Here is a 27,500-nt window from a genome sequence, read left to right on the forward strand (position 1 = left end):
AGTACCAGCCGCCCCCCGCGCCGCCGCCCCAGCAGCAGCAGCAGTACCAGCAGCAGCAGCAGTACCACCAGCCGGCTGAGCCGCCGCCGCCGCAGCCGCAGTACCAGCCGCCGCCGCAGACATCACCGCCACAAGAGGTTGAGCCGCCGCCCCAGCAGCAGCAGCAGCCGCCGCCGCCGCCGCCTCTGCAGCAGCAGCCGCCGCCGCCGTCTCTGCAGCAGCCACCGCCGCCGCCTCTGCAGCAGCAGCCGCCGCCCGCCGCGCCGGCAGCTGGCGCGGAGCAGCCGGCGGCGTCGTACTTTGATGCGCCCGCGCTGCGGCCGGCGCGGGCGACGGCCCTCCCTCTTGGTGCATCGATTCGCCGAGGGACAGCCGAGAGGGTGACTGATTAGGCGCCGAGCGAGGAGCCGCCATTCATCGACATGAACGCGGCGGTGGCGGCACCCGCGGCCTCGCCGTCGCTGCTGTGATGCTTGCGCAAGGCGAGGGCTGTGGCGTGGACGCTGCTACGTGCTGGTCTCTATCCGTGGGCGCATGTTGCGCGAGGTGTGCTCAATGCGCTCGTGGAGATCGCCTCCGTGGCGCATCGTCCCTCGAGCGAAGATAGCCAAGAGGGGCGAGCTCGCGTGTCGGCTGCGGGGAGCCGCGCCCTCGCTCGCTAAGGAGCTGCAGGGGGCGGTCGGGGAAGGGGCAAGGGGAAGGAAGAAACGGTTGGGGCTCTGGGGGCAAGAGAGTGCCTCTAGGGCGTCGTTGCTTTGCTGCGATGTCTTAGCAGCGTTTTGGCTGAAGTGCCATGTGAGTAAGGGCCGCAACAGGATTAGTTGATCACGATAATAAACACGTGCATGGCTCGCGCGAGCTTGTGCTCTGTGCGTATTCAATGAGAACAGTGGAAAAAGATCTGACAGAGACCCCGCCGTCCTCGCGCTGGGAGAAGCGATACCCGCCCGCCGCCGCACCCGCGCCTAAGACTAAGCCCACTCCACTACATCCAGACTGCGATAGAATCGCGTCGCGCCGTCACCATCGGAGCCACTGCCTCCCACGCATTCGTACCCAAGTCGTACCGCTCCACCGAGCTGGGGGGACGTCGTTGTTGAAGCCGGCACCCTGTCCGCCCACCGCGTACAGCTTGCCGTCGAGCACCGCCACGGCGTGAGCCCGCCGCGCCGCTGCCATCGGCGCCACCGCCTCCCACGCGTTCGTCGCGGGGTCGTACCGCTCCACGGAGGTGAAGACGTCGCCGTCGGACTCGCCTCCCACAGCGTAGAGCTCGCCGTCGAGCGCCGCCACGGCGTGGTTAAGCCGCACCCCTGCCAGCGGCGCCACCTTCTCCCACGCTTTCCTTTCAAAGTCGTACCGCTCCACCAGGTTGGAAGGTTCGAGGTCAGCCTCATTCATGCCGCCCGCCGCGTAGAGCTTGCCACCGAGCACCGCCATGCCGACAGACCTTCGTGCCGTCGGCATCGGCGCGACAGCCTCCTCCTCCCACTCATTCGTTGACGCGTCGTACCGCTCCAGCGAGTTGAGACGCTCGCCATCGTTGTTGTCGCCGCCGATCACGACCATGCGCGGCCTCTCGCGCTTCTTCAGCGTCTCCTTCCAGCCGCGGCGCCACGCGCGGCACGTCCCCTTGGCGGCGTGCTCCTTGGTCGGCAGCTGGGCGAGGATGTGCGGGGCGAGGTCCGGCGAGAGGAGGACCTCGGAGAGGACCCACTCGGGCTGCTCCACGAGCCGAGCGGCGTGCTCCTCCGCCACGCGCAGCGCGGCGTCGCTCGCGCCCGCCTGCGCCTCGATGATGGCGCACAGCTGCGCTGGCGAGAGGCCCGCGACGCGCGCGCCGATGCGGTGGGAGGCCATCCGCACCGGCAGTCTACACTACTGGGCCTAGGTCGCTTGCAAGGTTCTCGAGGTGTGTCTCGGAGAGGCGATTGCGGCGTCGTGCGTCCATCGCGTGGTGGTGAGGTAACTCTGTCGGGTATGTGACTTGGTTGCAGCCATTATAGAGCCGAGCCGTTTTAATAGCACGGCCGGGCACGGTCGTATCTCGCGTGCCCTCTGTGCGAAGTCCGAGCCTGGTCCGAGACTGGCTGTTCTTCACCTTAGACAGCGCCGCAGTCGACGGAGGCGACAACGATAGAGAAGGGGAGGGAACGACAACGCGCACAGAGGATGAGGATATAAACTGGGACGACGCAGCGGAGGGGATAGACGAGGGAATCGAGGGACCGGAGGGCTTTCGCGACAGCGACGATGACGACGAAGGAAGGGGAGACGGAGGGGCGACACGCAGGAGGAGCAAAATCGCGAACGGCCAGAGCAGAGAGGGCGACGGCGGAACACGAGGGGGCAACGGAAACGCTACCAATGACGCGAACCGAGGCACGGGCGACGACGGGGACGGGGAGGGCGACAGCGACGTCGAGGTTGACGCAACGGTATCGAGAGCGCCACCCAAACAGAGTCGGACAGCCATGGAGGTCACCGAATGGAGGGCGAACGGCACGATACGAAAAGGCAGGGCGAGGCGGATGGAGAAAGAAGTGCCGAGGAGGCCATGGTGGAGGGGAGGGACGGGAGGACGAAAGAAGCGCGAGGAGGACGAGCGACCCGCACAGGCCGCGAGCAGACAGCGCCTGCTGGCCACCTCGAGACATTCGCCAAGAACGCTAGCTACATGGGAGGGCTTCGTGAAGGATGGATTGAAAAACATTCGAACAAAGAAGAGGCGACGGGAGGAACCGGCAGAGGATGCAGTGACGTGACACACACACACACACACACACACACACACACACACACACACACACACACACACACACACACACACACACACACACACACACACACACACACACACACACACACACACACACACACACACACACACACACACACACACACACACACACCGCTCACCCACGCGCACCGGGCCTTGCACTTTAAATGCCGTGGGGCTCCTGTCGTTAGACGTGGAGACGCGAGGGTCGCCCCCCCTTGCCCCACCACCTCGTGTGTGTGGAGAAGTTTACCTTACCTTACCTTACCTTCTTCACCTTCCTGCCTAACCTAACACCTGGTCTCTATTGTTGTAAAACTCTATTCGTGGGCGCATCTTCCGCGAGGTGTGGTCAATGCGTGGAGATCGCCGTCGTGGCGCATCGAGGCACCGTATAAACACAAACTCCTCTTCCGGGACTGATTTTTTTCTTTTTGTTTACAACGATGCGCGGCGTCGGCTCGCCGCTACTCCGCAGCAGCGCGGCAGCGCTGCTCCGACGCCATTCTTCAACCTTGCTCCACCGAGCGGATCGCGGACTGCCTCTCCTCGCCGCCTCTGCCTCGTGCCCGACGCCGCGCGTCCGCGCACAACACGCCTTCGCAAAGCCGCCCGAAGGGCCCGAGCTGGACTCTGCGATCCACGAGATCAACGCCGAAATGGCGGAGCTGTTTGGAACCGCGCCTGGCGAGGATCCTCCCTCGCAGCGAGATCTGCCCGGCCTCGCGCAGGCCGCGAGCAGCCATCAGAGCCCGCACGCGCCGCCCGGAAAGTCTGCTGACCTGCAGTCTGCAGCGCTGGCCGCGCTGGCGGCGGGGATGCGGGACGCGGCGCAGGCGCCGGGCGGCGGTCCCGTTCCGCTCGCGGCCGCCTCCCCGATGCCGGCCCGCGCCCACACCAGCAGCGGCGCCGCCGTCGCGCTGCACGCAAAGATCGTCTGGGCGACGGACGAGCTGTCGCGGGCAGCCGAGCCTGCAAAGGCGACGGAGCTGGCGAACCTGATCGGCGCTTGCGCGCGCGCGGCGAGCGAGCTCGGCGAGCCCTTCGCCGGGCGGCCGCCCTCCCAGTAAGTGCGTGTGTTGCGGCCTACTGGTGTGCTGTCAGTGGTGGGTGTGAGAGAGGGAGATATAGTCGCTTGATATTTAGGCATCGGCAACGTATGTCGGTGTGTTGTGCTTGTGCTACGCCGTACGCGCTCCACCGCGAGCCCGCTTTGAAACAATGTCAAAAAAATACACGATGACTAAACGGCAAGATGTTGCAGCACGCCGCATGCGCGCGGGCCGCCGGAGCTCTCTCAACGTCAACAGCACGAGCAAAGTCACGAGCACCACAGCTACGTAGAGGGAAGCTCTCTAGTGTCAGAGCCGTGTGAGAACGTCATCATACCGCTCGCTCGGCTCCCTCTCTCTCTCTCTCTCTCACCCGGCCCCGTCTCAGATCTGGAGGAAGAGCGTCAGACCTCACGCATGGTGAGACGATGCCTCGGCACCCCGCCCCTCACCAGGCTGGCAAGACCACGCCGAAACGCCACAAAGACTGCCACTCCGCCCCGGCGTGCGTGCTCAGCTCTTGTTCTTCCCGCCGCGGCCTCGACGGGTCGCTCTTCGAACCACCGGCGGCTGGCCTGCACGGGGGATCGTTCCAAAGAAGGGTCAGGGAAGGCTCTCTCTCTCTCCACCCCGCACCGCTGCACTGGAGGCGTGCCAGCGGCCGCCGCGTCGAGCCCCTCCCGCGCGCCGTCGGTGAGCTTCTCGGTCAGCTGCGCGAGCGCCTACGAGGAGAGGAGGTCTGGGCTGGACCAAAGGGGAGACGCGTCGCCTTCGCCGCCAGCTGCGCGATCGCCGCCGCCGTCGCCGCGTTGCCCGAGCGCGCCGCCATGACCTGCGGCGAGCCGTCCAGGAGAGGTCCAGGAGAGGTTTCAGGAAAGGTCCGGGAAAGGTCCGGTAGGGCGGGAGTGGCTCGGAAGTGTCTCGGAAAGTGTCTCGGAAGTGACTCGGAAAGTGTCTCGGAGAGGCCTGCGGCGAGAGCCCCGCGCGCGAGCGGCAGCTCGGGTCGGCGCGGCACTCGACGAGCCTGCGGCAGACCTTCGGAAATGTCTCGGAAGTGTCTCTGAAATGTCTCAGAAGGCGCGGCACTCGACGAGCCTGCGGCAGACCTTGGCCGCTGCCTCGTCGGATGCCCACTGCGCGCAGACCGAGACGAGGGGGACGCCCTCCTACGACGCCAACGGGCAAGCACTGCTCACGAGTGGCTGGGGAATGAGTCGTCACTAGGGAGACCGAGACGAGGAAAACGCCCTCGTGCAAGGCAGTGGCCGAGGGGTGTGAAGAGAGCTCGGGGGAAAGCTGGCATCAAGAGGCGGCACACGCACTCATCGGTGACTGACCGACCAATCGCACTCATGGGTGAGGCCGATCTGAGCGGACTATCGACTGATGAATTGATGAATGGCTCATGAGTGCCGGCGGCCTGCGAGCGGACGTTTGCAGCAGCCTCGAGCTGGCTCGGGGGCAAACAGAGCAGCAGCAGCTCTGCCGCCTGGCCCAGCTGACCCTCGGCGCAAAGCATCAGCGGAGTGGCGTATTCGAGCCGCGCGGGCGGGTCGGTCGCGTTGCAACCAGAGGCGAGCAGCAGCTGCACCACCTGCTCACTGAGCCGTGCCGTGTGAAGAGCGCCTCTTGACACGACGGCTGGGCAGCAGCTGCACCACCTGCAGGTGTGACTCGCCCCGCAGCAGCGCCAGGTGGAGCGGAGGCCAGCCACACGCCGAGCCGTCGTCCACCTTGAGAATCAACCAATGTGTGCATCCGCCGAGATGCACCCGAGTTGCCAACCAGTGTGTATGCATCCGCCGAAGAGATGTGCGACCGTAGTGCATCGTCACCGCAAGCAGTGCTGGCGTGTTAGTGCAGCTGCCACGTGTTGATCGGATGCAATGCAATCGGCATCGTTGAATAAGCACTGATAGGCCGCCCACCTTTGCGCCCGGCGAGCGCAGCGCCACAACGGCAGACGCCACGTCGACAGGCACGCGGTACGCGGCGGCGCCTGGTGGCGGACTCGGTGACTCATCGACGGCAACGGAAGAGAGGACGGCGTCAACGCCGTGTCACGCGGCGGCGCCAGCGGAGGCGAGCTGGTCCTCGGCCACCACCTCGGCTACGCCTCGGGTGTGTCTCGGCTAAACCCTCGCCGAGCGGGGAGAACTGGCCCTCCTCGCGGCTCCTGACGAAGTAGCGCTGCAGCAGCTCCAGCCTCAGCCGGCCGACTGAAGACGTCTCGCCTGCGGGACATGTCACGGACATGTCGCGGACATGTCACGGACATGTCATGGACACCGACGGCAAGCGTCTCGCCCTCGCCGCCGCTGCGGCAGACGCCGAGCCCTCCCGCCTTCTCAATGGGCGCCTGTCCACACACACGCACCGAGCTGTGAACGGCGCCTCGTCACAGCGAGAGCCCTCTTCGACGGGCGCCGCGAGCGTGGCGAGCGCAGACGTCGCGCCCTTCTCCCTCGCCTAGTCACCGGTGGCCAACCATTGTCGCTCACCAATCAAAGGGGGCGGACGCCGCGCCCTTCTCCCTCGCCTCCTTGACCTTGCGACCCTCCGCAAGCGTCGCCTCCGCCAGTCGTGCGCTCGCCGCCTCCCCCTCCCGCGCCTGCAGCGCCGCCTGAGTCAGCTCGCGGCTCCGCCTCCGCTCCGCCGCCCTCCCCGCCGCCCCCACTGCCGTCGCCGAAGTCGGCGCAAGTGTGGGCGCCTCTCCCGAGGGCGAATCGCTCGCGGCGCTCTCCTCGCCCCCCTCGCCCGCCCATGGCTGCGCGTCGCCTGTTCACACCCGCACCGCCGTGAAGAGACGCCGGTCGCAGCCCGCCGACCCGCCCGCGGCTGCGCGTCGCCGTCGACGACTGTCTGGAAGTCGACGAACTGTGCGGCGGGCGCCTGGGAAGTGTACAGCGCCGTGAAAAAGAAAGGCGGCCGACGAATCGAAGCACTGCGCGGCGGGCGCCTCGAACTGGTTGAGGTGCGATCTCCCCATATCTCCCCATATCTCCCCATATCTCCGCGCCTCGAACTGATTGAGCAAGTCGTGCCACTCCGCCTCTAGCCGCCGAGCGTCGCGCTGCGGCAGCTGCTGCGGAGGGCTGAAGGGGAGCTGCACGCCTTGCCCCCGCCCCCGCCCCCTCCCACCGCCCGCCGCCCTGCCGTCCTTCATCCCTCCGCCAGACGCGGCTCGATCCGCCTCCGACTCCTCCTCCGCCTCCCGCCCCGCCTCCCTCCCCGCCTCGAGATGGCCAGACTCAGCGCGCTTCTGGTGCGGCGCAGGCGCCTCGACTGCGCACTCCGTCGCCCCCGCCTCCGCCTCCGCCTTCTCCGTCTCGTCTGCTCCTCCGGCCTGCGAATCAATTCATCACTCCTCTCGTCTGAGTCAAGTACTGCTGTCTCCGTCTCGTCCGCTCCTCCGGCCTGCGACCGCTGCGCGCGCTCAAAGAGAATGCTCGGCAGCTGCGCCGCCACCACGCCCTGCTCCGCCCCCTCGCCGCTCCTCCCCTCGCGATCCGCCCGAGTCTCCTCCGCCTGTTCACGGCGGGAGGCGGTGTGAAGAGACGCCGTCCACACCCCGCCGCTCCGCACCTCTGAGGCGGTCGGAAAGGCTCTCTCGGCCGCCTCTCGGCCGCCTCTCGGCTACACCTCCCGCCTCTGAGATTGTCGAGAAGGCCTCGGCGAGCAGCCGCGACAGCGAGACGGACCTTCGTCGTTTGCGGTGAGGACGGTGAACGTGAACGAAATCGAATGGACGGTCAGCAGCCGCGGCAAGGAGACGGACCGGCGAGAGGACGAGACGAGCCGCTGCTGCTGGTCCTCCTGTGGGTAATCAACGCCAGCTGACAACGAATAGAACGACAGCAGACTGTCTCCGAGAGCTGGCTCTCCTCCGCCGGCGCCGGCGCGCAAAGCCTGCCCTCCCTCTCCGCCTCGCTCACGCCCCCCGGCTCCTCATCAGTCAGCCCGCCAACCTGCTCACAGCATGGGGCCGTGAAGAGGCGCCGTTCACAGCCCGGCGCCGCCACCAGCTCCGCCCGGCCCGCCCCCGATCTCGGGCTGGAGATCGTGTGCAGCCGCGGCAGCGCGCCAATCACAGACCGGACCTCGCCCGGCTCGGCGACGGGGTACATCGGCAGCCGCAGCGGCACGTACCCATTCGACTTGTCTCGCACCCGCAGCGTCAGCTTCTCGCCCTCCGCCGCCCTCGTCTCCTCCTCCCTCGCCTCTGCGCGCGCCACCAGCGCACGCAGCTCGGCCAAGTCGTCCGGGTGGATGGTGCCTGCTCACACCAACCTCCCCTCTCTCGGCTCACCTCGGCTCATCTCGGCCCATCTCGGCATATCTCGGCTCATCTCGGATGGTGCCGATCATAGCGCGCGAGGAGGAGAGCTCGGTCGGCGCGTAGCCGAGCAGCCGCTTGCACTTGTGCGACATGTAGAGGAACACGCCCTGCTCGGCTTGATCTCGGTTAATCTCGTGAAGTCTCGGGTAATCTCGCGACATGCAGAGGAACACGCCCTGGCGCGGCGCGAGGGGAGACTGGTCTCACTCGTAGCAGCTCTAGTAGCAGCAGCTAGCCAGCAAGACTACTCTGCATTGCACGCCTCTCTAGTAGCAGCAGCTAGCCGGCAAGACTACTCTGCATTGCACGCCTCTCTAGTAGCAGCAGCTAGCCGGCAAGACTACTCTGCATTGCACGCCTCTCTAGTAGCAGCAGCTAGCCGGCAAGACTACTCTGCATTGCACGCCTCTCTAGTAGCAGCAGCTAGCCGGCAAGACTACTCTGCATTGCACGCCTCTCTAGTAGCAGCAGCTAGCCAGCAAGACTACTCTGCATTGCACGCCTCTCTAGTAGCTGCAGCTAGCCGGCAAGACTACTCTGCATTGCACGCCTCCCTAGTAGCAGCAGCTAGCCGGCAAGACTACTCTGCATTGCACGCCTCTCTAGTAGCAGCAGCTAGCCGGCAAGACTACTCTGCATTGCACGCCTCCCTAGTAGCAGCAGCTAGCCGGCAAGACTACTCTGCATTGCACGCCTCTCTAGTAGCAGCAGCTAGCCGGCAAGACTACTCTGCATTGCACGCCTCCCTAGTAGCAGCAGCTAGCCGGCAAGACTACTCTGCATTGCACGCCTCTCTAGTAGCAGCAGCTAGCCAGCAAGACTACTCTGCATTGCACGCCTCTCTAGTAGCAGCAGCTAGCCAGCAGACTACTCTGCATTGCACGCCTCTCTAGTAGCAGCAGCTAGCCGGCAAGACTACTCTGCATTGCACGCCTCCCTAGTAGCAGCAGCTAGCCGGCAAGACTACTCTGCATTGCACGCCTCTCTAGTAGCAGCAGCTAGCCAGCAAGACTACTCTGCATTGCACGCCTCTCTAGTAGCAGCAGCTAGCCAGCAGACTACTCTGCATTGCACGCCTCTCTAGTAGCAGCAGCTAGCCGGCAAGACTACTCTGCATTGCACGCCTCTCTAGTAGCAGCAGCTAGCCAGCAAGACTACTCTGCATTGCACGCCTCTCTAGTAGCAGCAGCTAGCCGGCAAGACTACTCTGCATTGCACGCCTCTCTAGTAGCAGCAGCTAGCCGGCAAGACTACTCTGCATTGCACGCCTCTCTAGTAGCAGCAGCTAGCCGGCAAGACTACTCTGCATTGCACGCCTCTCTAGGAGCAGCAGCTAGCCCGCAAGACTACTCTGCATTGCACGCCTCTCTAGTAGCAGCAGCTAGCCGGCAAGACTACTCTGCATTGCACGCCTCTCTAGTAGCAGCAGCTAGCCGGCAAGACTACTCTGCATTGCACGCCTCTCTAGTAGCAGCAGCTAGCCGGCAAGACTACTCTGCATTGCACGCCTCTCTAGTAGCAGCAGCTAGCCGGCAAGACTACTCTGCATTGCACGCCTCTCTAGTAGCAGCAGCTAGCCAGCAAGACTACTCTGCATTGCACGCCTCTCTAGTAGCAGCAGCTAGCCGGCAAGACTACTCTGCATTGCACGCCTCTCTAGTAGCAGCAGCTAGCCGGCAAGACTACTCTGCATTGCACGCCTCTCTAGTAGCAGCAGCTAGCCGGCAAGACTACTCTGCATTGCACGCCTCTCTAGTAGCAGCAGCTAGCCAGCAGACTACTCTGCATTGCACGCCTCTCTAGTAGCAGCAGCTAGCCAGCAAGACTACTCTGCATTGCACGCCTCTCTAGTAGCAGCAGCTAGCCAGCAAGACTACTCTGCATTGCACGCCTCTCTAGTAGCAGCAGCTAGCCGGCAAGACTACTCTGCATTGCACGCCTCTCTAGTAGCAGCAGCTAGCCAGCAAGACTACTCTGCATTGCACGCCTCTCTAGTAGCAGCAGCTAGCCGGCAAGACTACTCTGCATTGCACGCCTCTCTAGTAGCAGCAGCTAGCCGGCAAGACTACTCTGCATTGCACGCCTCTCTAGTAGCAGCAGCTAGCCGGCAAGACTACTCTGCATTGCACGCCTCTCTAGTAGCAGCAGCTAGCCGGCAAGACTACTCTGCATTGCACGCCTCTCTAGTAGCAGCAGCTAGCCGGCAAGACTACTCTGCATTGCACGCCTCTCTAGTAGCAGCAGCTAGCCGGCAAGACTACTCTGCATTGCACGCCTCTCTAGTAGCAGCAGCTAGCCGGCAAGACTACTCTGCATTGCACGCCTCTCTAGTAGCAGCAGCTAGCCGGCAAGACTACTCTGCATTGCACGCCTCTCTAGTAGCAGCAGCTAGCCGGCAAGACTACTCTGCATTGCACGCCTCTCTAGTAGCAGCAGCTAGCCGGCAAGACTACTCTGCATTGCACGCCTCTCTAGTAGCAGCAGCTAGCCGGCAAGACTACTCTGCATTGCACGCCTCTCTAGTAGCAGCAGCTAGCCAGCAAGACTACTCTGCATTGCACGCCTCTCTAGTAGCAGCAGCTAGCCGGCAAGACTACTCTGCATTGCACGCCTCTCTAGTAGCAGCAGCTAGCCGGCAAGACTACTCTGCATTGCACGCCTCTCTAGTAGCAGCAGCTAGCCGGCAAGACTACTCTGCATTGCACGCCTCTCTAGTAGCAGCAGCTAGCCGGCAAGACTACTCTGCATTGCACGCCTCTCTAGTAGCAGCAGCTAGCCGGCAAGACTACTCTGCATTGCACGCCTCTCTAGTAGCAGCAGCTAGCCGGCAAGACTACTCTGCATTGCACGCCTCTCTAGTAGCAGCAGCTAGCCGGCAAGACTACTCTGCATTGCACGCCTGGCGCGAGGCGTGGAGGATGAGGTCGTTGCATGTCTGCGCGAGCTGCCTGCCAGTAATGAGTCCCTGATTCAGTGCTAGTTGATCATGAGACGCCGTTGCCCGTCTGCGCGAGCTGCCAGTACTGTCGCATCTGCGAGTGCAGCATCCGCATCATCTGCTGCTGCATCCGCTCGCGCTGCCGGTCGAGCAGCACCTGAGCACGCAGCCCGTATACTGCTCATCATGATACTGCTCATCATGCAACCGCCTCCCCCCTGCATTGAACAGGCAATACCGCTCTCATTCAACCGCTCCTTCCCGGCATTGAACAGGCAATGTATATTGCTCATCGTTCAACCGCTCGCAACAAGCCGGCGATGCCCGGCAGGCAGCAGACTATCCGGGCGCCGCCCGAGCACTGCCCGACCCGATCCGAGATTGCAATCCGCCGCCGGTCGAGCAGCAGACTGTTGCACGAGCTCGAGCCTCTCCTCCCGCCCATCTCGACTGCATCTCGACTGCATCTCGACTGCATCTCGACTGCATCTCGACTGCATCTCGACTGTATCTCGACTGCATCTCGACTGCATCTCGACTGCATCTCGGCCATCTCTCGCGCCTGTTGCTCCAGCTCGAGCCTCTCCCGCCGCACCCGCTCCCGCTCCGCCAGCGTCTCGGCGCGCAGCCGCGCCATCTCCGCCCGCTGCCGCGCCTGGCGCCGCGAGAGGGCGGAGAGGTGGTGCCGCATCACAACCTGCCACAGAGCACGTGTCCTCCCGTTATGGCGGGACCAGGATACCCCACCTCGAGACCTCGAGAGAGACCTGCCACAGCCGCGCGACGTCCTCGAGCCTACGTGATAATTGCGCCGACCTCGGGGCGGGAGGACGGTATCGCGCAGCGTGTTCAGAGCATCGCGTGGAGACGAGGGGTACGAATACAGCGGAACGCCGCTGAATACGGCCGAATACAGCCGCAGACGTGTCTTCGGGAGCGCGGGTCGGGATACAGGAGCACGTCTTCTAGGGCGAGATGGGGAGACATGGGGAGATATGCGGAGATATGGGGAGGTGTTCCGCTTCTAGGTCCTCGGTCCGGACCGGCTTGACGAGGTACGACTCTGCGCCCGACCGAAGGCACTCTTCGACCATCTCGCGCTGGGAGTGGGAGGAGACCATCACGACGCACACCTGGTCGTCCGGCCCCTGCAGCTCGTGCAGCCGCCGCAGCAGCTCCTTGCCCGACATCCCCTTCATCACGATGTCGAGGAGGATGAGGTTGAACCGCTCGGCGGCCGGCCGCTCCTTGTCGGCGGCGAGCTGCTCGAGCGCCTCCTCGGACGAGCGCACCGTCTGCACCGTGTAGTCGCACTTTGCGCAAAAGACCTGCATCACACGCGCCGAAAAGTCCTCGTCCTCGACGAGGAGAACGCGGAGGCGCTGGAAATCCTCGAGCGCGCCAACCACGGGCGCCGCCGGTTCGGTGTCGCCGTCGCCGCTCTGCTCTTGCATACTGCCGTGCGCTGCGGCGGGCGGAGGCTCCGCGGCGGGCGCAGCCGGCGTCGGCTCGCCGGCGGTGCTCTCGGTCTCGCAAATCGCCTGCATTTATTTGTTCACACCTCTCTCTCGAGGTTCTCGAGGTGGATATCCTTTGGCCGCGTTGGGTAGCGAGGATTGGTGTAACCCGAGCCACGGAGGCGTGTTTTCTGACGGCCGACCGTCAGTGCACGGAGTTGCCCCTTCTCCGACTGCCCCGGCTAGTTCACGGGTTTCGCGGGTGTGACCCCATGCGTCAAACCCGAGACCTAGCGCGGGTGGGTTGGAGGGGCCTCGGAAAGGCGCGCAAGCACGCCCTACGTCTTCCCCTCCTCCCCATCGGGCCGCATGAGCGGCCACGCCTCGCAGATTCGTTTCCGCGCCTGGGTCAGGCGCGCGGGGCATCCCCCGGGTCGCTCGACCAGCGATCCGAAGAGTGGCCGCTATGCGAAGGAAAGAGTGGGGCCCTCGACGCCTCAGTCCGGCCCTCCGAGGGAGGAAGGGAATTGCGGGGTCCCCTCGGGCGCCTCAGTTCGGCCCTCCCGAGGGGGGGAGGGGAGCAAGGGGGTGGGGGGATTGGGGTGGTGGGGAGGGGTCTCGGGTTTCATGTGGCTAAGACTTGCCTTTCGGGGAGGGGCCTCAGTGACAGGCGCGCGCAGTGGCGCACGCCCAACGTCTTCCCCTCATCCCTCGAGGCAGCGAGTAGGCAGCGAGAGGAGCACTCGAGCGCCTATATGAAGGTATGTGGGATGGTGATGGGAATGGGTGGTCGGTCGGGCGGGCGGGCGGGCGGGCGGGCGGGCGGGCGGGCGGGCGGGCAAGCGGGGAGAGGCGGGCGGGCGGGGCGGAGCGGGCGGGCGGGGTGATCGGGGGAATCGTGTCCACAATCGGCAGCGGCGGAGCAGCAGCAGCAGCAGCGGCTGCTGTAGCAGCAGGCAGCAGCCTGCCGCAGATTCCTGCCGTTGTCTGCGCCGCGATCCGCCGCCGCGCCGCCGCGCCGCCGCCGCCTGCGCTCGCCGCCGCCTCGTAGACGACTCCTCTCGCGCTCGGAGAGCCGCGCAGCGGGCCGCGAGGTTGTGGTCAGAGAGCAGCAGGGTTGAGATCCACAAAATCGGCCAAATTTGAGGTTGCTCGAGAGAGCCTGGAAATGGTCCCGCGCCGTTGCCCCGTTGCCGGCGCATCACGTCTCAGCCGCGATGGGCCGGTTCTGCCGCGTAGTCGAGCAGCAGGAGCTCGGAGGCAACTTTGTCGACAAACTGGTCGAGCCAAAAATTGGCGAGGAAGCGGCACCGGCGGCACGCCGGGACGAATCCAGACTGATCACATTGTTCGGCACCGCGGCGGCGAGCCGCCGCGAGCCCACAGGAGAGCTGGGCGCCGCGGCACCAGACCGCGCCGCCAGCGAGGCGAGAGCTGCAGCCGACCGGCCGTGACATGGCAGTTGCAACGGCGGGAGAGGTTCTCTGAGGTTCTCGAGACTCCGGCGCGCGACAGGCTCCCGTCGGCCGGACTGCCCTCGGCGAGTGGGTGTCGCCAACCAAGGCGACACGCACTCGAGGGTAGTGCCGACGGGACGCGGCTCGAAGGGCGTGGCACCGTGGCTCCGCAGCGCGACTGGCACTCGGCGCAGAGGCCTCGCAATCGAAAAGTCGGGAACGGCTCTACCTGCAACTTTATCGCTAACACGCTCGCACCGCCAAGCCTGCGGCGGGCGCGCTGCAGCCGCACGTCTACCTTCGTAATAGTGCCACGACGTGCGGCCTAGAATTAGCACACGTGCCTCTGCTTGCATACACTCATACTTGGATTGTCATTGCCTGTGAGTGCGAGATAGGGCTGGCCGCTGGCGGCTAGCCCCTGAGGAGAGTGACCAGAGACACCTCACATGACCCCACGCACGGTCTCGTCCGTGCCTCGCCGGCCGGCGAGATTGCTAGAGGTAGAGCAAGCCTGCTCTAGCCTCGCACGTCACTTCCTGTCGTCTGTTGTTTGTTTGTGCCCTTGTTTGTTTCTCTTGGCACCTTGGAGTGCTGGGGGGGGCGACAGGAAGGATGTGGCCCTGAGTTATGTGTACGCCAACCCAGGGTGTGTGGCAGCCAGCTGGCTGTGTGTCTTGTGAGCTTGTTTGTGTCTGTGTGTCGTTCGTGCGTGTCGTCATCATCTGTCCTGCGTCCACCCATACCGCGTTGGTGTCCAGTCCGAGCCTGGCTGTTCTTCACCTTTCTACCTACCTACTCGAGACTGAGGACTCAGTGGTTGTCACCACTTTGTATGCTTTTTCCTTTGTGAGAAAAGAAATAATATCGTCGGAAGATTCTACTTAGTAGTATAGAACGTGGGTCTCAATGGATATGAGGAACGCGGGGCTCCGATAGGTCCCGCGCCGGTCGGGTTGGTGTACCGACGGGGACCCTAACTTAGTAGGGTGCCCACAGGACCCAAGCCCCGCAGGGCCCCGCGCACGTGGCTCTCGACACGTGGCAGCCTGCCGCTCCAAGAAGGACATGGCGTGCGGAAAGCAGTCTCTTCCCAGGGCGCTTCAAGCCTGGCTATGCTGGTCCGGACCCCTTGTGGGCGGTCCCGAGTAGCGTCTTGAGGGCAGGCCCCTTGTAGGCGTTGCCCTCACCGAGCCGGCGGCCCGTGAGCGGTGCTGCGGGGGTGCAAGCATCGGCATAGGCTTCCCCTTGGATACCGTCGAACCATTCGTCGCAGTCATATCGTTGCTCAGGTCCACTCTCTCTTGGAACACTTGTGCCTCCACGGATGATACCGGCGCTGGGGTCCCCTTCGGGTGCATCGTGACACAGCTGACAACTGGATTTCCACTGGTTCGTCCTCCTCGGAGTCGTCTTCCCCGGCTTCCTTCCGCTCGGCTCTTCGTTTGGTACGTTCGGTGTGGCTCACCCTCCATGCCGTGAACAGGCGCTTTATCCACCCTATATTCTTCTCTCGTTCTCCTCTGCCCGTGCCTTCTTGTCGTTGTTTCGCACCCATGTCTGTATGGCCATCGAGGCTGCCTTCCCCACTACCTGTAGTTCACTCGTCACCTCTCCCGCGAGCTCCCCTCTCTTTCTTTCGGGTATGGAGTCCGTGAGTGCGGGCAGCGTGCAGGCAATCACGGGCGCTATTTTGTCGTACTCCTCTTCGGCGAGCGCTCCAAATCTAGACCCTATTGCCTTTAAGGAGGCTGCCCTCGCGCGTCTCAGGAATGAGGAATGTGGCGGTGTCTTTTGAGTCCGGCGCCTCCCGTTCGACCTTTGCTGTCGCCCTCGCTGTGTGTTTGTCAAGCTTCCGCATAAAGAGGCGCGCCTCTTCCTTATTTCCAGCGCAGCTGCCGCTCAGTATGTGCGCCAACGACGCCTGTGGTGGCTCACTGTCTTCTTGTTTCCAGTCGTCCCAGTCTCTCAGTTCCCCGATTCTCCTCCTTGCCTCGCGCGCCTCTTGACAACCCAAGGATTGATTGATTGATGGGAAGGCGAAACACAGTGAGAGAGAGACAAAAAAACACAGTCCGACCAACTACAAGAAATCACGACTCTCACAGTGATTTGGGCTCGGCAGCTTGTCAGCCCTCAGCCGAATAAAAATCTCTCTCTCTCCAACGACTGGGACACCAACGCGGTATGGGTGGACGCAAGACGGGCGATGACGGTCACACAGGAGCGACACACAGAACCACCCAAGGGACAATACACCTAAAACCCAAGGGAGAGGAAAAGCACCTCCCGCGAATTCTTTATTTGGCGGCGGCCCTCTCGGCGGCCCTCTCCTCCCCGCTCTCGGGCTGCTGGTCTCGCTGCGACGCGGTCACTCGCCTCGCCTCACCCGCGCTATTCCGCACTCCCTCTGTCCGGTTGGCGATGGCAGCAGAGGGCACTCCGCCTCCGGCTCCGCTCACCCTGTCAAAGGTCGCCGAGCTCGTCGAGGCCACCTTTGTCCGTGCCTGCATGGACGCGGCGCGCGGCGACGTCACCAGCTTAAGCTCTTCATCGCGTCTGCTGTGGGACGAGCGGGCGGCGGGCGCGACGACGGCGCGGCCCTACATCCCGGGGACGGGGCCCAAGCGCGGCGACGGGCAGCCGGCGTGGTGATTCGCTCGCAGAGTACCTCAGACCCAGTACAGCCTGTTGAGTCCGGCGCCGCTCGCCTCGCGCGGGGACCCGCACACGTCCACAGTCGGTCGCGCGCGGTCGAGAGCTGTGCGCTCACAGGCCGGGTGGTGGTGGCATTGTACGTAAAAGGCCTGTCAATTTGCCGCCCGTAAAAGGGAGAACAGTCACCAAAGCGCATCAACGCGCGCGCATCCGCGCCCGCCCTCAGCCCTTGACAGAGTACCGTATGCCTCCGGACACGCTCCAGCAGCACCAGCAGAGCGCTCGCACCGCGCGCGCGCGCCTCAGTCACTCACCCCCAGCCCTACACTCAGCGACCCCCCGCCCGCGCGCCTGTGTGCTGAACCGACTTACACCAGGGCAATGCTGCCGATCCGCACCGTCCTCATTGGCGCCACCGTCTCCCACGCATTCAGCGCCGGATCGTACCGCTCGACTGAGCTGAGGAAGCCGTCATCGGAGTCACCGCCCACAGCATACAGCTTGCCGTCGAGCACCGCCGACGCGAACTCGTCTCGAGCCGTCGACATCGGCGCCACCGCCTCCCACGCGTTCGTCGTCGGGTCGTACCGCTCCACCGAGCTGAGGTAGCCGTCGTCAATGTTGTACCCGCTAACGGCATACAGCTTGCCGTCGAGCACCGCTACGGCGAACTCGTCTCGCGCCGACGCCATCGGCGCCACAGCCTCCCACGCATCCAGCGCCGGATCGTACCGCTCGACCGAGCTGAGGTAGCCGGCGTTGTACCCGCCCAAGGCGTACAGCTTACCGTCGAGCACCGCCACGGCGACACCGCACCGCTCCTCCCCCATCGGCGCCACCGCCTCCCACGCGTGCGTCGCAGGGTCGTACCGCTCAACCGAGCTGAGGGCGCCCCGCCCGCCCAACGCATAAAGCTTGCCGTCGAGCACCGCCATGCCGTGAGCATGCCGCGCCTCTGCCATCGGCGCCACCGCCTCCCATGTATTCGTAGTCAGGTCGTACCGCTCCACCAGGTTGGAAGTTGCTTCGCCGGCCTCACGGCCGCCCGCCGCGTAGAGCTTGCCACCGAGCACCGCCATGCCGACAGACCTTCGTGCCGTCGGCATCGGCGCCACAGCCTCCTCCTCCCACTCATTGGTTGACGGGTTGTACCGCTCCAGCGAGGTGAGGCGCTCGCCATCGCTGCCGTAGCCGCCAAACGCGACCAGGCGCGGCCTCTCGCGCTTCTTCAGCGTCTCCTTCCAGCCGTGGCGCCACGCGCGGCACGTCCCCTTGACGGCGTGCGCCTCGGTCGGCAGCTGGGCGAGGATGTGCGGGGCGAGGTCCGGCGAGAGGAGGACCTCGGAGAGCACCCACTCGGGCTGCTGCACGAGCCGTGCGGCGTGCTCCTCCGCCACGCGCAGCGCGGCGGCGCTCGCGCCCGCCTGCGCCTCGATGATGGCGCACAGCTGCGCTGGCGAGAGGCCCGCGACGCGCGCGCCGATGCGGTGGGCCATGCTAGAGCTATTCGCCGGAGCTCGCCTCCGTGGCTTTTATTTTTTCGTGGAACAATTGTCGTCGAACAAATACATACTTCATACATCTTCGATCGTGATGCGCAAAACCTCTTCTCTTTTTGGTTGTTTGTCTTGAATGAACGTCCCATTCTTTTCGCACCTTGAGTGTAAACGCACTCCACTCACGGCTAGGACTCGAGCCCGTCGTCTGCATCCCCCAAGAAAAACGGAAAATGTGAGAAGCCGTCCTGTTCACGAGGTGTGGCCGCAAATACAGCTGAAGTTCGTCGGTCTTTGACGCCGCGCTCCGAAAGTGTGGAGTTTCATGCTGTCTCCGACGACTCCCACGCCGCCTCCGCCGTCCTCTCCTCCGTTACCATCTCCGCCAGCCTCGAGCGCTCAGTCACCGCCGTCGCTCACTCTCACCGGTGTCCTCTACTTCGGCGGGAACGAGGGAAAGTCGATCGAGCTCTTTGCGAGTGCGGCAATCCCGGACCTGTCCGCCTACAGCCTCGGCGTTGCGAGTAACGGCCGCGCTGATGAAATCGACTATACCCTCCCGGCCGAGAGCGCTGCGGCAGGGCAACACATTTGGGTCGCCCGCGGCACGAATGACCAGTTTCGCAGCGAATACGGGCGGAACGCGACCTACGCCTCTGCAGGCAGCTGGATCTCCTTCAATGGCGACGACAACGTGCTGCTCTGGACGGGCGGGTCCGTGGTCGATCGCTACGGCGTGGCAAACACAGATGGCACCGGCGAGCCTTGGGAGTATTCCGCAGGGACCATCCTGTACCGCGCCTCAAACACAAGGCCGACCGCCGCCTTTGACCTCGCCCAGTGGCGAGTCGAGACGAGCGCGGACGCGCTGGGGACCTTCGAGATGCAGCCTCCGCCGCCGTCGAGCCCGCCAGCCCCGGCGCCGCCGTCGTCGGCCCCGCGTCTGCCTCCTCCCTCAACCTCGCCGTCGCCGCCGCCGCCGAGCGGGCCAGTCGAGTACTCTTGGTACTGCGCCGAGGACCCGACCAAGTCGTCGCGGTACCCTGTTTGCGACACGCTCTGCGCCGGCGGGGAGGTGGGCTGCCACGCAAGACACCTCCGAGACACTTCCGATCTTGCTAGCAGCTCGACGCGGACGCAGCATGCCTCCCAGTCCTCGCCTGTCCATGACGCGCCCGCGTCGCGCTACCACGGGCGATCTGCTGCGAGATTACCCGAGACTACCCGAGATTACCCGAGGCCATCTTCGACAGGCGATCTGCTGCGAGTTCCCCGCCCTCTCCTCCAGCCACCCCACCGGCACCCGCTGCACCGGATCGAGCAGCTTTCGTGTCCCCGACGAAGAGGCGGCTCTGCGGTGCGGCGACCCGAGACACTTCCGAGACAGTTCCGAGACAGCCACCTCCGAGACACTTCCAAGGGGGAGGGTCTGCTGTACGAGACGCCTCCGAGATATTTCCAGACACCTCCAAAATACCTCCGAGACACCTCAAAGACACTTCCGAGACGCCTCCGAGACAAATCCGAGGCATATGCGGCCTCTCCCTTGCGACGACCCGGCCAAGTCGAGGACACGTCCAGGACATGTACATGTGACATGTCCGTAGGTGCGGCGCGCGCCCCCCGCTTTGCGACGACCCTGCCGCGCTGCTCAAGGCTCCGCCGGTGCGGGGGTTGTCGCAGCTGTCCTACTACTACCAGCTCGCAGACAGGCCCCCGATCGAGGTGGAGATGTCAATCTCCCGCGACGAGGCGCTCTCGTACATGGTGCGCTAGGTAGCAGTAGCAGCAGTAGGCAACCGTGACTCGGAAGAGCGGGCCCCTATCCGCAGCCCAAGCGACTAGCGACAGGAGACGCGGCCGTCCTCGCAGGTGCGCCAGATCAGCGACGGGGACTGCTACATGCTCTCCGACCGCCTCGTCCCCCGCTGGCCCGGGTACGGCGCCGGAGGCGTCGACTGCACCACACTCATCCTCGCGGCGCAAGGCGACGGCGCATGCGACCAGTGGCTCAACACGGAGCCGTTCGGCTTTGACGGCGGAGATTGCGACCCGGCGCTCGCGCTGCCGTGGGCGACCGAGCAGACGAGCTTCTCCGGCGACGGGGTCGGTCCGATCCTGCAGTCTGCCGCCGTCGACAGGGGCCTCGTGGCGCTGCAGGTGGCCAACGGGACCATGCCCTGCCCGCCCGACCGGAGCGGGTACGAGTGCACCCAGACGGCGGCCAGCCTGACCGTCGGCGAGTCGGTGCAGTTCCTCTCGTCCGGCTGGCGCTTCTTTGAGAGCATGCTGCGGTACGCAAAGGACAACGCCGACTTCGACGCCTCGGGCGGCCCGCCGCAGACCGGCGGGCTCCTCTTCCTCGGCGGGGGGAGCTGCCGCTACGCCACCGGCGCGGCCGGCGACGGCGTCACCTTTGAGGAGGTCTTCAACTACTCGTCGGTGTCCGTGCCGACGACGCGGCGCTGCTACGGCGGCGCCAGCCTCACCGACATGTACTTCAACCGCGACATCCTCCTCGGCGAGCTGAGGCCGCGCTATCTCCTCCTCGCCGCCTTCTCGGACGTCGGCCGGCGGTCGGACGAGCAGGGCACGGGCGAGGCCTCCTTCCGCGTGACGCTGGAGGCGTGGATCGAGTACTGCCGCGCCGCTGGGATCACGCTGTTCGTCGGCGGCTTCAAGCCGAGCCTCGAGGAGAGCCACGTGCGCGACATCTTCAACGAGACCTCAGGCGTGCGCGGCCGGCTCAACAGCTGGATGCGCTCGCTCGCCGGGATGCGGCTCATCGACTGGGCGCCGTTTCTACTGGCGAGCAGCGAGGGTGGCGAGGGAGGGCCGGTGCCCAACGCGTCGTACTACGTGGCCGACGACACACACCAGAGCGGAGCCGGGTACCGGCGGCTATGGCAGGCGGCGAAGCCGATTCTCGACGGGGTCATCCTCGCCGAAGCGGCCCCGCCCCCGCCGCCAACGTGCAAGGAGGAGTGGCGGCTGGGGTGCGTGGTGCGGCTCGCGGAAAAGGTCTACGAGTCTTGCTTCTAGCCCCCGATCCTGGGTGTCTGCCCCGCTCGCGTCCGAGCAGTGCGTACTGTGTCCACTTGTAGTGCTCGGCCATGCATGTGTTCGTGGATGATGTGTCCATGTTTCTGCCTGCATGCCACGCGCGTGTATGTTTATTGCGCCCTTCTACATAGTACTGTGTTTTACGTGCATCGTGCATATTGAATAGCTTAAACCTCAATCGTCACGCGTCAGTTCTCGCCTTGCGGATTCTCTTTTGACCTCTGTTTGTGTGTGTTGTAAAGCAGGCAACAAAGTTATCAAATGTCTTTTGTGAGAGAGAGTTGTGTTGTTTAAATTCTTTAGCGATTTCTTCCTCTTTTCTTTTGTTTCGTCGCTGGCTGGTGGTGGCTGGGCTTAGTTGTTTGCCACACACACGCACCTCTTTGGAGTCACAACCCACCCCCCGCCGCGATTTCTTTTCCTTGTTCTTTTCGCTTCTTGTTTTTAAAACTCCTTTTGCGGTCTGTATCTTCTTTTTTTGCACAACACTTCGTGCCAGTGCGAGCCAGTCCCGTGTGTACTTGTTACGTGAAAACCCGCTGGGACTCGGACGCCAGCACACACGGCTAGATTTCATGGCGGGCCGCCTAGGCCCTGGGGTCGGAGGTAGAGTCGGTGGTGGTGCCGCGCGCGGCGCGGGCTTCGCTGTCGGGGGCGCTTAGGGCGGGGTCGGGGAAGGAGGGTGGGGTCGGTCGCATTGGCGGCCGCGCGGCAGTGGCTGCGGGGGGGGCGGGAGGAGGTGGTGGCGCCGACCGCAATGGCGGCCGACCCGACGTCGAGCGCCGGGCGAGATCGCGAGGGTCGAGGGTGAGCTCGAAGCCGAGGGCGGCGGCCGAGTTCTGAATGGTGAGGGCGTCGGCGGTGACGATGGCGGCGGAGATGGCGGCGGAGTGAAAGGTGTAGTGCGAGCGGGTGGACGCGCGAGAGGTGCCATACGGCGTGTGGTCAATGGACCCACTAGCGCGTGCGGTCCTCGCAAGCTGGCGGAACGGCTGGTGACGCTGTGTTGCCCTTGAGCTAGTCCTTCCCCGGTCGCCTAGCCTCTGCGCTGTCTGGCGGACGCCTGTATGCCATGCACGCGGACCACGCTTGCGTGGATACGTGGCTGGCAGGCAGACCCGTGTGCGGGGTAACCCGCGCACGGGGAAGCTTCACGGGTTCGAGCCGTCAAACATTGAGCAGCGGAGGTGTGCCGAGGGGGACCGGGAGGCGGTAAGCCGTCGTCGCCCGGCGCTGCATGCAGCACCGTGGCGATGGCGCTAAGAGGTTCCTCTTTTCCGCGCCCCCCCCGCAAGGCGCGCGATACAACGGGCGTGCCTAACGCGGCCCGAATCCCTCATCCTGACGATGTAGGAGAGCGGCCTCTCGAGCTTGGCCCGCATGAGCTCAAGGAGCGCGCTAGCACATGTCCCGTGCCCTGTGTTGTACATGTAAAATTCTGAGGAAGCCGTCCTGTCGCGCGGGGTGGTTTTTTTCTTTGCACCTGTGACGGCCCGCTACGAGAAGGGCGCTCGATGTTGCCTGCCAGGCGGTGGAGGCGGGCAAGAAGGCGCCAAACGGCAAGCCGCACGAAGAACTCGGCGATGCCGCAATGGTCAACCCGCGTGCGAAGCACGCGACACGACACAAATACCTGCTCAAACGACTCGTCAAGACCCTTCGCTCGGCGTGGGGCATGCTCATCGAGATGGAGCCGACTGCACACCTCAGTTACAGTAACCCAAAACAACCTGACGTGGCGGCGGCGAACATCGGCAAAGGGCATGTGCGCCTCGTTGGCGACTTGAAACTCACGAGCTCGCTTACGTGCAAGGGTGGCGATCGGCTCGGCTGGAAGGGGGCTTTTGTCGCCTTCGGCAACACCGAGCGGGCGCTGCTCGACTTAGTGTTAGGGCATGCTGCATGGCCGCGGCCGGAGGGGGGGGGGGAGGGGGGGAGGGAGGCGGAGGATGCAGAGGCGGAGGCGGCGGCGGCGGAAGAGGAGGAGGGGGAGAGTGAGGGGGAGGCGGAGGCGGGGGCACCTGTGACGGCCCGCTACGAGAAGGGCGACTACCGGTTCGCGCGGGAGAAGAATTGCGACCTGCGTTTGCTCGACTTCGAGACGTTCGGCGGCTTCGGGGACGGCGTCCGCAGAATTCTTCGGCAGGCGGCGGACCAGCTGAGTAACAAACTTTCGCACGCTCAGCACCTCGATGAGGTCACATGGACCACCAAGAACTGGCACGGGCTGCAGATGCAGCGCCTGTCTGTCGTTCTCCACACCGCCGTGGCGTGGCAGACGGTGAACGAGCTAGCGTGCGGGGACAGCGGCATTGTGCACGGAGCTAAGTGCATTGCCGTTCTTAACGGAGTCGCTTAGGCGGCTCCGGTGGTGTGCCGGTGATAGTACTAGCACGCGCCAGTTCGCACCTGTGTCGAGCCTGTCTGCTGTGAGAGAGAGTGGCGTGTTTAAATTCTTTTTTGATCGGAATGTATGACCGCCGCCAGCACCTCTCGCGTGGCCACCACTCACAAGCTTGAGCGCGCGAGGCCTGACCTGTTCCAGCGCAGCGACGCAATCGGGCTACGCCACCTCTGCGGCCACCTTTCGCTGCTCGCGCTGACCGCTGCGGCGCTGGCCGTCTGCTGCACCACTGCATCAGCGCTTGCCGGCCGCTGCTGGCCGCTGGCTGTCCTGGCGCACAGCGTCGTGCTCTCGCACCTGTACATGCCCTTCCACGAGTCCACGCACGGAACCGCCTTTGAGAGCGCATGGCTCTGCCAGCTCGTCGCCTGGCCGCTCGGCCTCCTAATCTTCATGAACGCCGACTCATTCAAGTGGTTCCACCGCGAGCACCACGAGTTCACGCAGGCGTGAGATAGATACAGAGAGGCAAGAGCAGTCGGGCTCGGACACTGGCGCGGCGTGGGTGGGTGCTGGCCAGATGACGACGGCACGCTGGAGCGACATACAGACACACAAACTCACCAGCTCTCTGCCAGCTGGGCTGCCAACCCCACAACCCGAGTGAGCGTACACACACAAGACCTAGGTGTGGGCGCGTGATCCCGAGCTGCCGGGCGCAAACGGCAGCCTGCGCAACTACCTCAACAAGCTGCTGGGCGGCGAGATGGCGGTGGCGCTCTACCACTTTTGCCGCAGCGCCGCGCTGGGAGAGCGAGCAGAAGGCCCGTGGGTGCCGCCGCACGCGAGGCGAGGCGTGGTCGCGTCGACGCGGGCGCAGAGCGCGGCGTACGTCGCGTGCGCGCTCCTCGCGCTGGCCTCGCCCGCCGCGCGGCACTGGCTTGTGCGGCTCTGGCTGCTGCCCCTCCTCCTCGGCCAGCCGGCTCTGTGGGGGCACTTTATCGCGCAGCACACGTCGACAGACCACGACTGCGACGCGCGGCGCGCCGCCCTAGACTCTGAACGCAGAGCCGTGTACTCCGACAGGCATTGCAGGGTGCCGTAGCCACACCCTGACGCTGGTGTCTTCGCACCGCAGGCACACTGCACGGGTGGTGCTCACCCACCCGGCGTACGAGTGGCTCTCCTGGGGCATGAACTACCACGCCGTCCACCACATGCATCCGCGCGTCCCCTTCCACCAGCTGCGCCGCGCATTCGACGCGACGCGGCGAGAGCTCAGGCACGTCGAGGAGCGCGGGTACCTTCGCGCCCACACGGCGGTGGTGCGTGCCGCGCTCGATCGGCCGGCGTCCCTTTGAGGTCCCCCCCTCGCGAGCGTACCGTACACAAAACAAGCGAAATCCAAGGCCTTCAGGCTGTGTCTCTCGCAGCAAGCGACCGCCCGCGTGGATGGCCTCCCACCGCATCGGCGCGCGCGTCGCGGGCCTCTCCCCAGCGCAGCTGTGCGCCATCATCGAGGCGCAGGCGGGCGCGAGCGACGCCGCGCTGCGCGTGGCGGAGGAGCACGCCGCTCGGCTCGTGGAGCAGCCCGAGTGGGTCCTCTCCGAGGTCCTCCTCTCGCCGGACCTCGCCCCGCACATCCTCGCCCAGCTGCCGACCAAGGAGCACGCCGTCAAGGGGACGTGCCGCGCGTGGCGCCGCGGCTGGAAGGAGACGCTGAAGAAGCGCGAGAGGCCACGCATGCTCGTGATCGGCAGCCACGACGGCGAGGGTGGGACTGTCAACTCGCTTGAGCGGTACGACCCGTCAACGAATGAGTGGGAGGAGGAGGCTGTGGCGCCGATGCCTTCGACGGCACGGCGGTGCTCGAAGGCAAGCTGTATGCTGTGGGCGGCGTCAACCACAACGACGACGACGTCCTCAGCTCAGTCGAGCGGTACGACCCTGCGACGAATGCGTGGGAGGCAGTGGCGTCGATGGGGACGGAGCGGTGGGGTCTCGCTGTGGCGGTGCTCGAAGGCAAGGTCTATGCTGTTGGCGGGTGCAACGACGGCTTCCTCAACTCGCTGGAGCGGTACGACCCGTCAACGAACGAGTGGGAGGCGGTGGCGCCGATGGCGGAGGCGCGGGACGAGCTCGCCGTGGCGGTGCTCGACGGCAAGCTGTACGCTGTGGGCGGGTACAACATTGACAACGGCTGCCTCAGCTCGGTGGAGCGGTACGACGCGGCGACGAACGCGTGGGAGGCGGTGGCGCCGATGGCGGAGGCTCGGCAGACTCACGACATGGCGGTGCTCGACGGCAAGCTGTATGCGGTGGGAGGCTACTATAACGACGACGACGACATCCTCACCTCGGTGGAGCGGTACGACCCGGCGTTGGATGCGTGGGAGGCGGTGGCTCCGTTGGCGACGGCTCGAAGTCGTCACGCCGTGGCGGTGCTCGACGGCAAGCTTTATGCGGTGGGCGGCAGCGGCGGCGGAGGCACCCTCAGCTCAGTCGAGCGGTACGACCCGGCGCTGAATGCGTGGGAGGCGGTGGCGCCGATGGCGACGGCTTTTAGCATTTGAACATTAAAGTATGAAGGTTTTTGTGTCCTTTGTGACGGCTGTGAGAGTGCGCGTCGCGCACAGCGGCAGCGGCGCAGCCGCAGGTGTGGCCGCAGCCAGCGGCAGCGCACGCACGCGCGTGATCTTTGCATGGACATTGGAGAGAGCGTGGAGGCTGGGCAGACATCCCGAGGGCAACACTCTGACCGCCTCGTGGTCATGCTGTCAGCACCGGGCTCACAGAGGACGGCGACGCCGAACCCGACGCCTTGGCCGTTTTGTCGGTCAGTCTCATCGCCTTGTGCCCACACCGTTGCCTCTCACATTGGCGTGCGGGTGCTTTTTCAAATCTATCCGCCACCTCTCACCTTGTCGTGCTCGGCCCAAGAGGCGAGGAAGCAGGCGCGGACGACGTCGTGCCCGACTAGCTTGAGCGAGGAGCCGCCAACCTACAAGGCGATCGGCCCACACCCTCCGCGTCGCAGTCGTGTCACGCCTCAACGGGCACGAGGAGCTATCGAGACCATCAGCGCGGCATCGACGGCGATGGACTTTAGGCTTGGGCTGTCGTCGCTGCAGATCGCGTCGTACCTGTTTCAGTGACGGCTTGTGAGGGGGTCGGCGTTCGCCGGTCTCCCGTCGTCGCTGGTCTCACAGATCGGCCGAGTCCCTCTCCTCCTCGAGGATGGCGGGGCCTGCTCACACGCAGCACCGAAGCGTCATGGCGCTCACTCCAGTCGCCGTGAATGGACGCAAGAGGATGGGTGCTGCCGTCGATGGCGTCGTTGATCTGCTTGTTGATCGCGGCGAAATCATCAGCGGTGAGGTTGAGGGCGGTGCACGCTGCCAGGGAGGCAGGGAGAGGTGAGACCAAGGTCGATGCGGGAACCGGGCCTGCCCACGCCGTGAGCTGCGCGTCGGTGTAAACGCGTATCTTGGCGTGAGGGCCTGCAGCGTAGATGACAATCACAGCCATCAGCAGCACGGTCAACATCGCCGAGAGGACCGAGAGGATCTCGAGCGTCCACGAGATTGTTGCGAGGGTCACCTCGTAGCAGTAGCAGCCGCGGCGCGCGTGCTTTCCATAGCACGGCCGCACCGAGCCGCAGCCGACGCCGCAGGAGCCTCGCGGCAGCGCAAAGTGCATGGCCCTGCGGGATTCAATAGCGGCGAAAGGTGAGGCAAGCTCGGGTAGCTGTGGTGAGGACGCGGTCTCGCATTGTTGCGCCGGCAGCGCGGGCGGTGAGACGGGTTGGGTGGGTGGGAGAGGCGGGTGGATTGCGCGCCATTTGAATCGGATGATCCGCTCGAAGAGGAGGATGTTGAGCGCGAGGACGAGCGAGATGAAGGCGTAGACTATCCTCT

The 27,500-nt window shown here is 64.7% G+C and overlaps 6 protein-coding genes across 6 annotated transcripts; 2 read left to right on the forward strand and 4 right to left on the reverse strand.

The window, feature by feature from the left end:
• Positions 1–388: 388 nt before the first annotated feature.
• EMIHUDRAFT_217969 (hypothetical protein) lies at positions 389–1,860 on the reverse strand (the record flags this gene model as incomplete). Its single annotated transcript, XM_005760328.1, has 3 exons — positions 389–472; positions 913–985; positions 1,628–1,860. 3 exons carry the CDS (start codon positions 1,858–1,860, stop codon positions 389–391), a joined length of 390 nt encoding a protein of 129 aa, XP_005760385.1.
• A 628-nt stretch (positions 1,861–2,488) lies between these two features.
• On the forward strand, positions 2,489–3,849 carry EMIHUDRAFT_217970 (hypothetical protein; the record flags this gene model as incomplete). Its single annotated transcript, XM_005760329.1, has 3 exons — positions 2,489–2,543; positions 2,619–2,756; positions 3,398–3,849. 3 exons carry the CDS (start codon positions 2,489–2,491, stop codon positions 3,847–3,849), a joined length of 645 nt encoding a protein of 214 aa, XP_005760386.1.
• Positions 3,850–4,344: 495 nt separating this feature from the next.
• Positions 4,345–8,262, reverse strand: EMIHUDRAFT_217971 (hypothetical protein; the record flags this gene model as incomplete). The annotated part of the gene is made up of 12 exons (XM_005760330.1): positions 4,345–4,406; positions 4,582–4,663; positions 4,938–4,997; positions 5,264–5,425; positions 5,493–5,564; positions 5,760–5,830; positions 5,970–6,065; positions 6,121–6,190; positions 7,219–7,359; positions 7,695–7,799; positions 7,932–8,046; positions 8,252–8,262. The coding sequence occupies 12 exons, from the start codon at positions 8,260–8,262 to the stop codon at positions 4,345–4,347; spliced, it is 1,047 nt and encodes a 348-aa protein (XP_005760387.1).
• A 3,100-nt stretch (positions 8,263–11,362) lies between these two features.
• Positions 11,363–12,648, reverse strand: EMIHUDRAFT_359100 (putative two component response regulator). The gene is made up of 3 exons (XM_005760331.1): positions 12,137–12,648; positions 11,885–11,893; positions 11,363–11,814 (listed from the first exon to the last, which is right to left on the reverse strand). The coding sequence occupies exons 1-3, from the start codon at positions 12,560–12,562 to the stop codon at positions 11,398–11,400; spliced, it is 852 nt and encodes a 283-aa protein (XP_005760388.1). The 5' UTR covers positions 12,563–12,648; the 3' UTR covers positions 11,363–11,397.
• Positions 12,649–16,694: 4,046 nt separating this feature from the next.
• On the reverse strand, positions 16,695–18,176 carry EMIHUDRAFT_106308 (hypothetical protein; the record flags this gene model as incomplete). The annotated part of the gene is made up of 2 exons (XM_005760332.1): positions 16,695–16,733; positions 17,886–18,176. The coding sequence occupies 2 exons, from the start codon at positions 18,174–18,176 to the stop codon at positions 16,695–16,697; spliced, it is 330 nt and encodes a 109-aa protein (XP_005760389.1).
• A 5,536-nt stretch (positions 18,177–23,712) lies between these two features.
• Positions 23,713–24,096, forward strand: EMIHUDRAFT_217979 (hypothetical protein; the record flags this gene model as incomplete). The annotated part of the gene is made up of 1 exon (XM_005760333.1): positions 23,713–24,096. One exon carries the CDS (start codon positions 23,713–23,715, stop codon positions 24,094–24,096), a length of 384 nt encoding a protein of 127 aa, XP_005760390.1.
• Between the last annotated feature and the right edge of the window lie 3,404 nt (positions 24,097–27,500).

Source organism: Emiliania huxleyi, assembly GCF_000372725.1.
Source record: "Emiliania huxleyi CCMP1516 unplaced genomic scaffold EMIHUscaffold_76, whole genome shotgun sequence".
Taxonomy (NCBI): domain Eukaryota; phylum Haptophyta; order Isochrysidales; family Noelaerhabdaceae; genus Emiliania; species Emiliania huxleyi.

What these genes read in the sequence shown, in the direction of transcription:
- EMIHUDRAFT_359100 (XM_005760331.1), bottom strand. Translation starts at nt 12,562, where the DNA reads ATGCAAGAGCAGAGCGGCGACGGCGACACCGAACCGGCGGCGCCCGTG.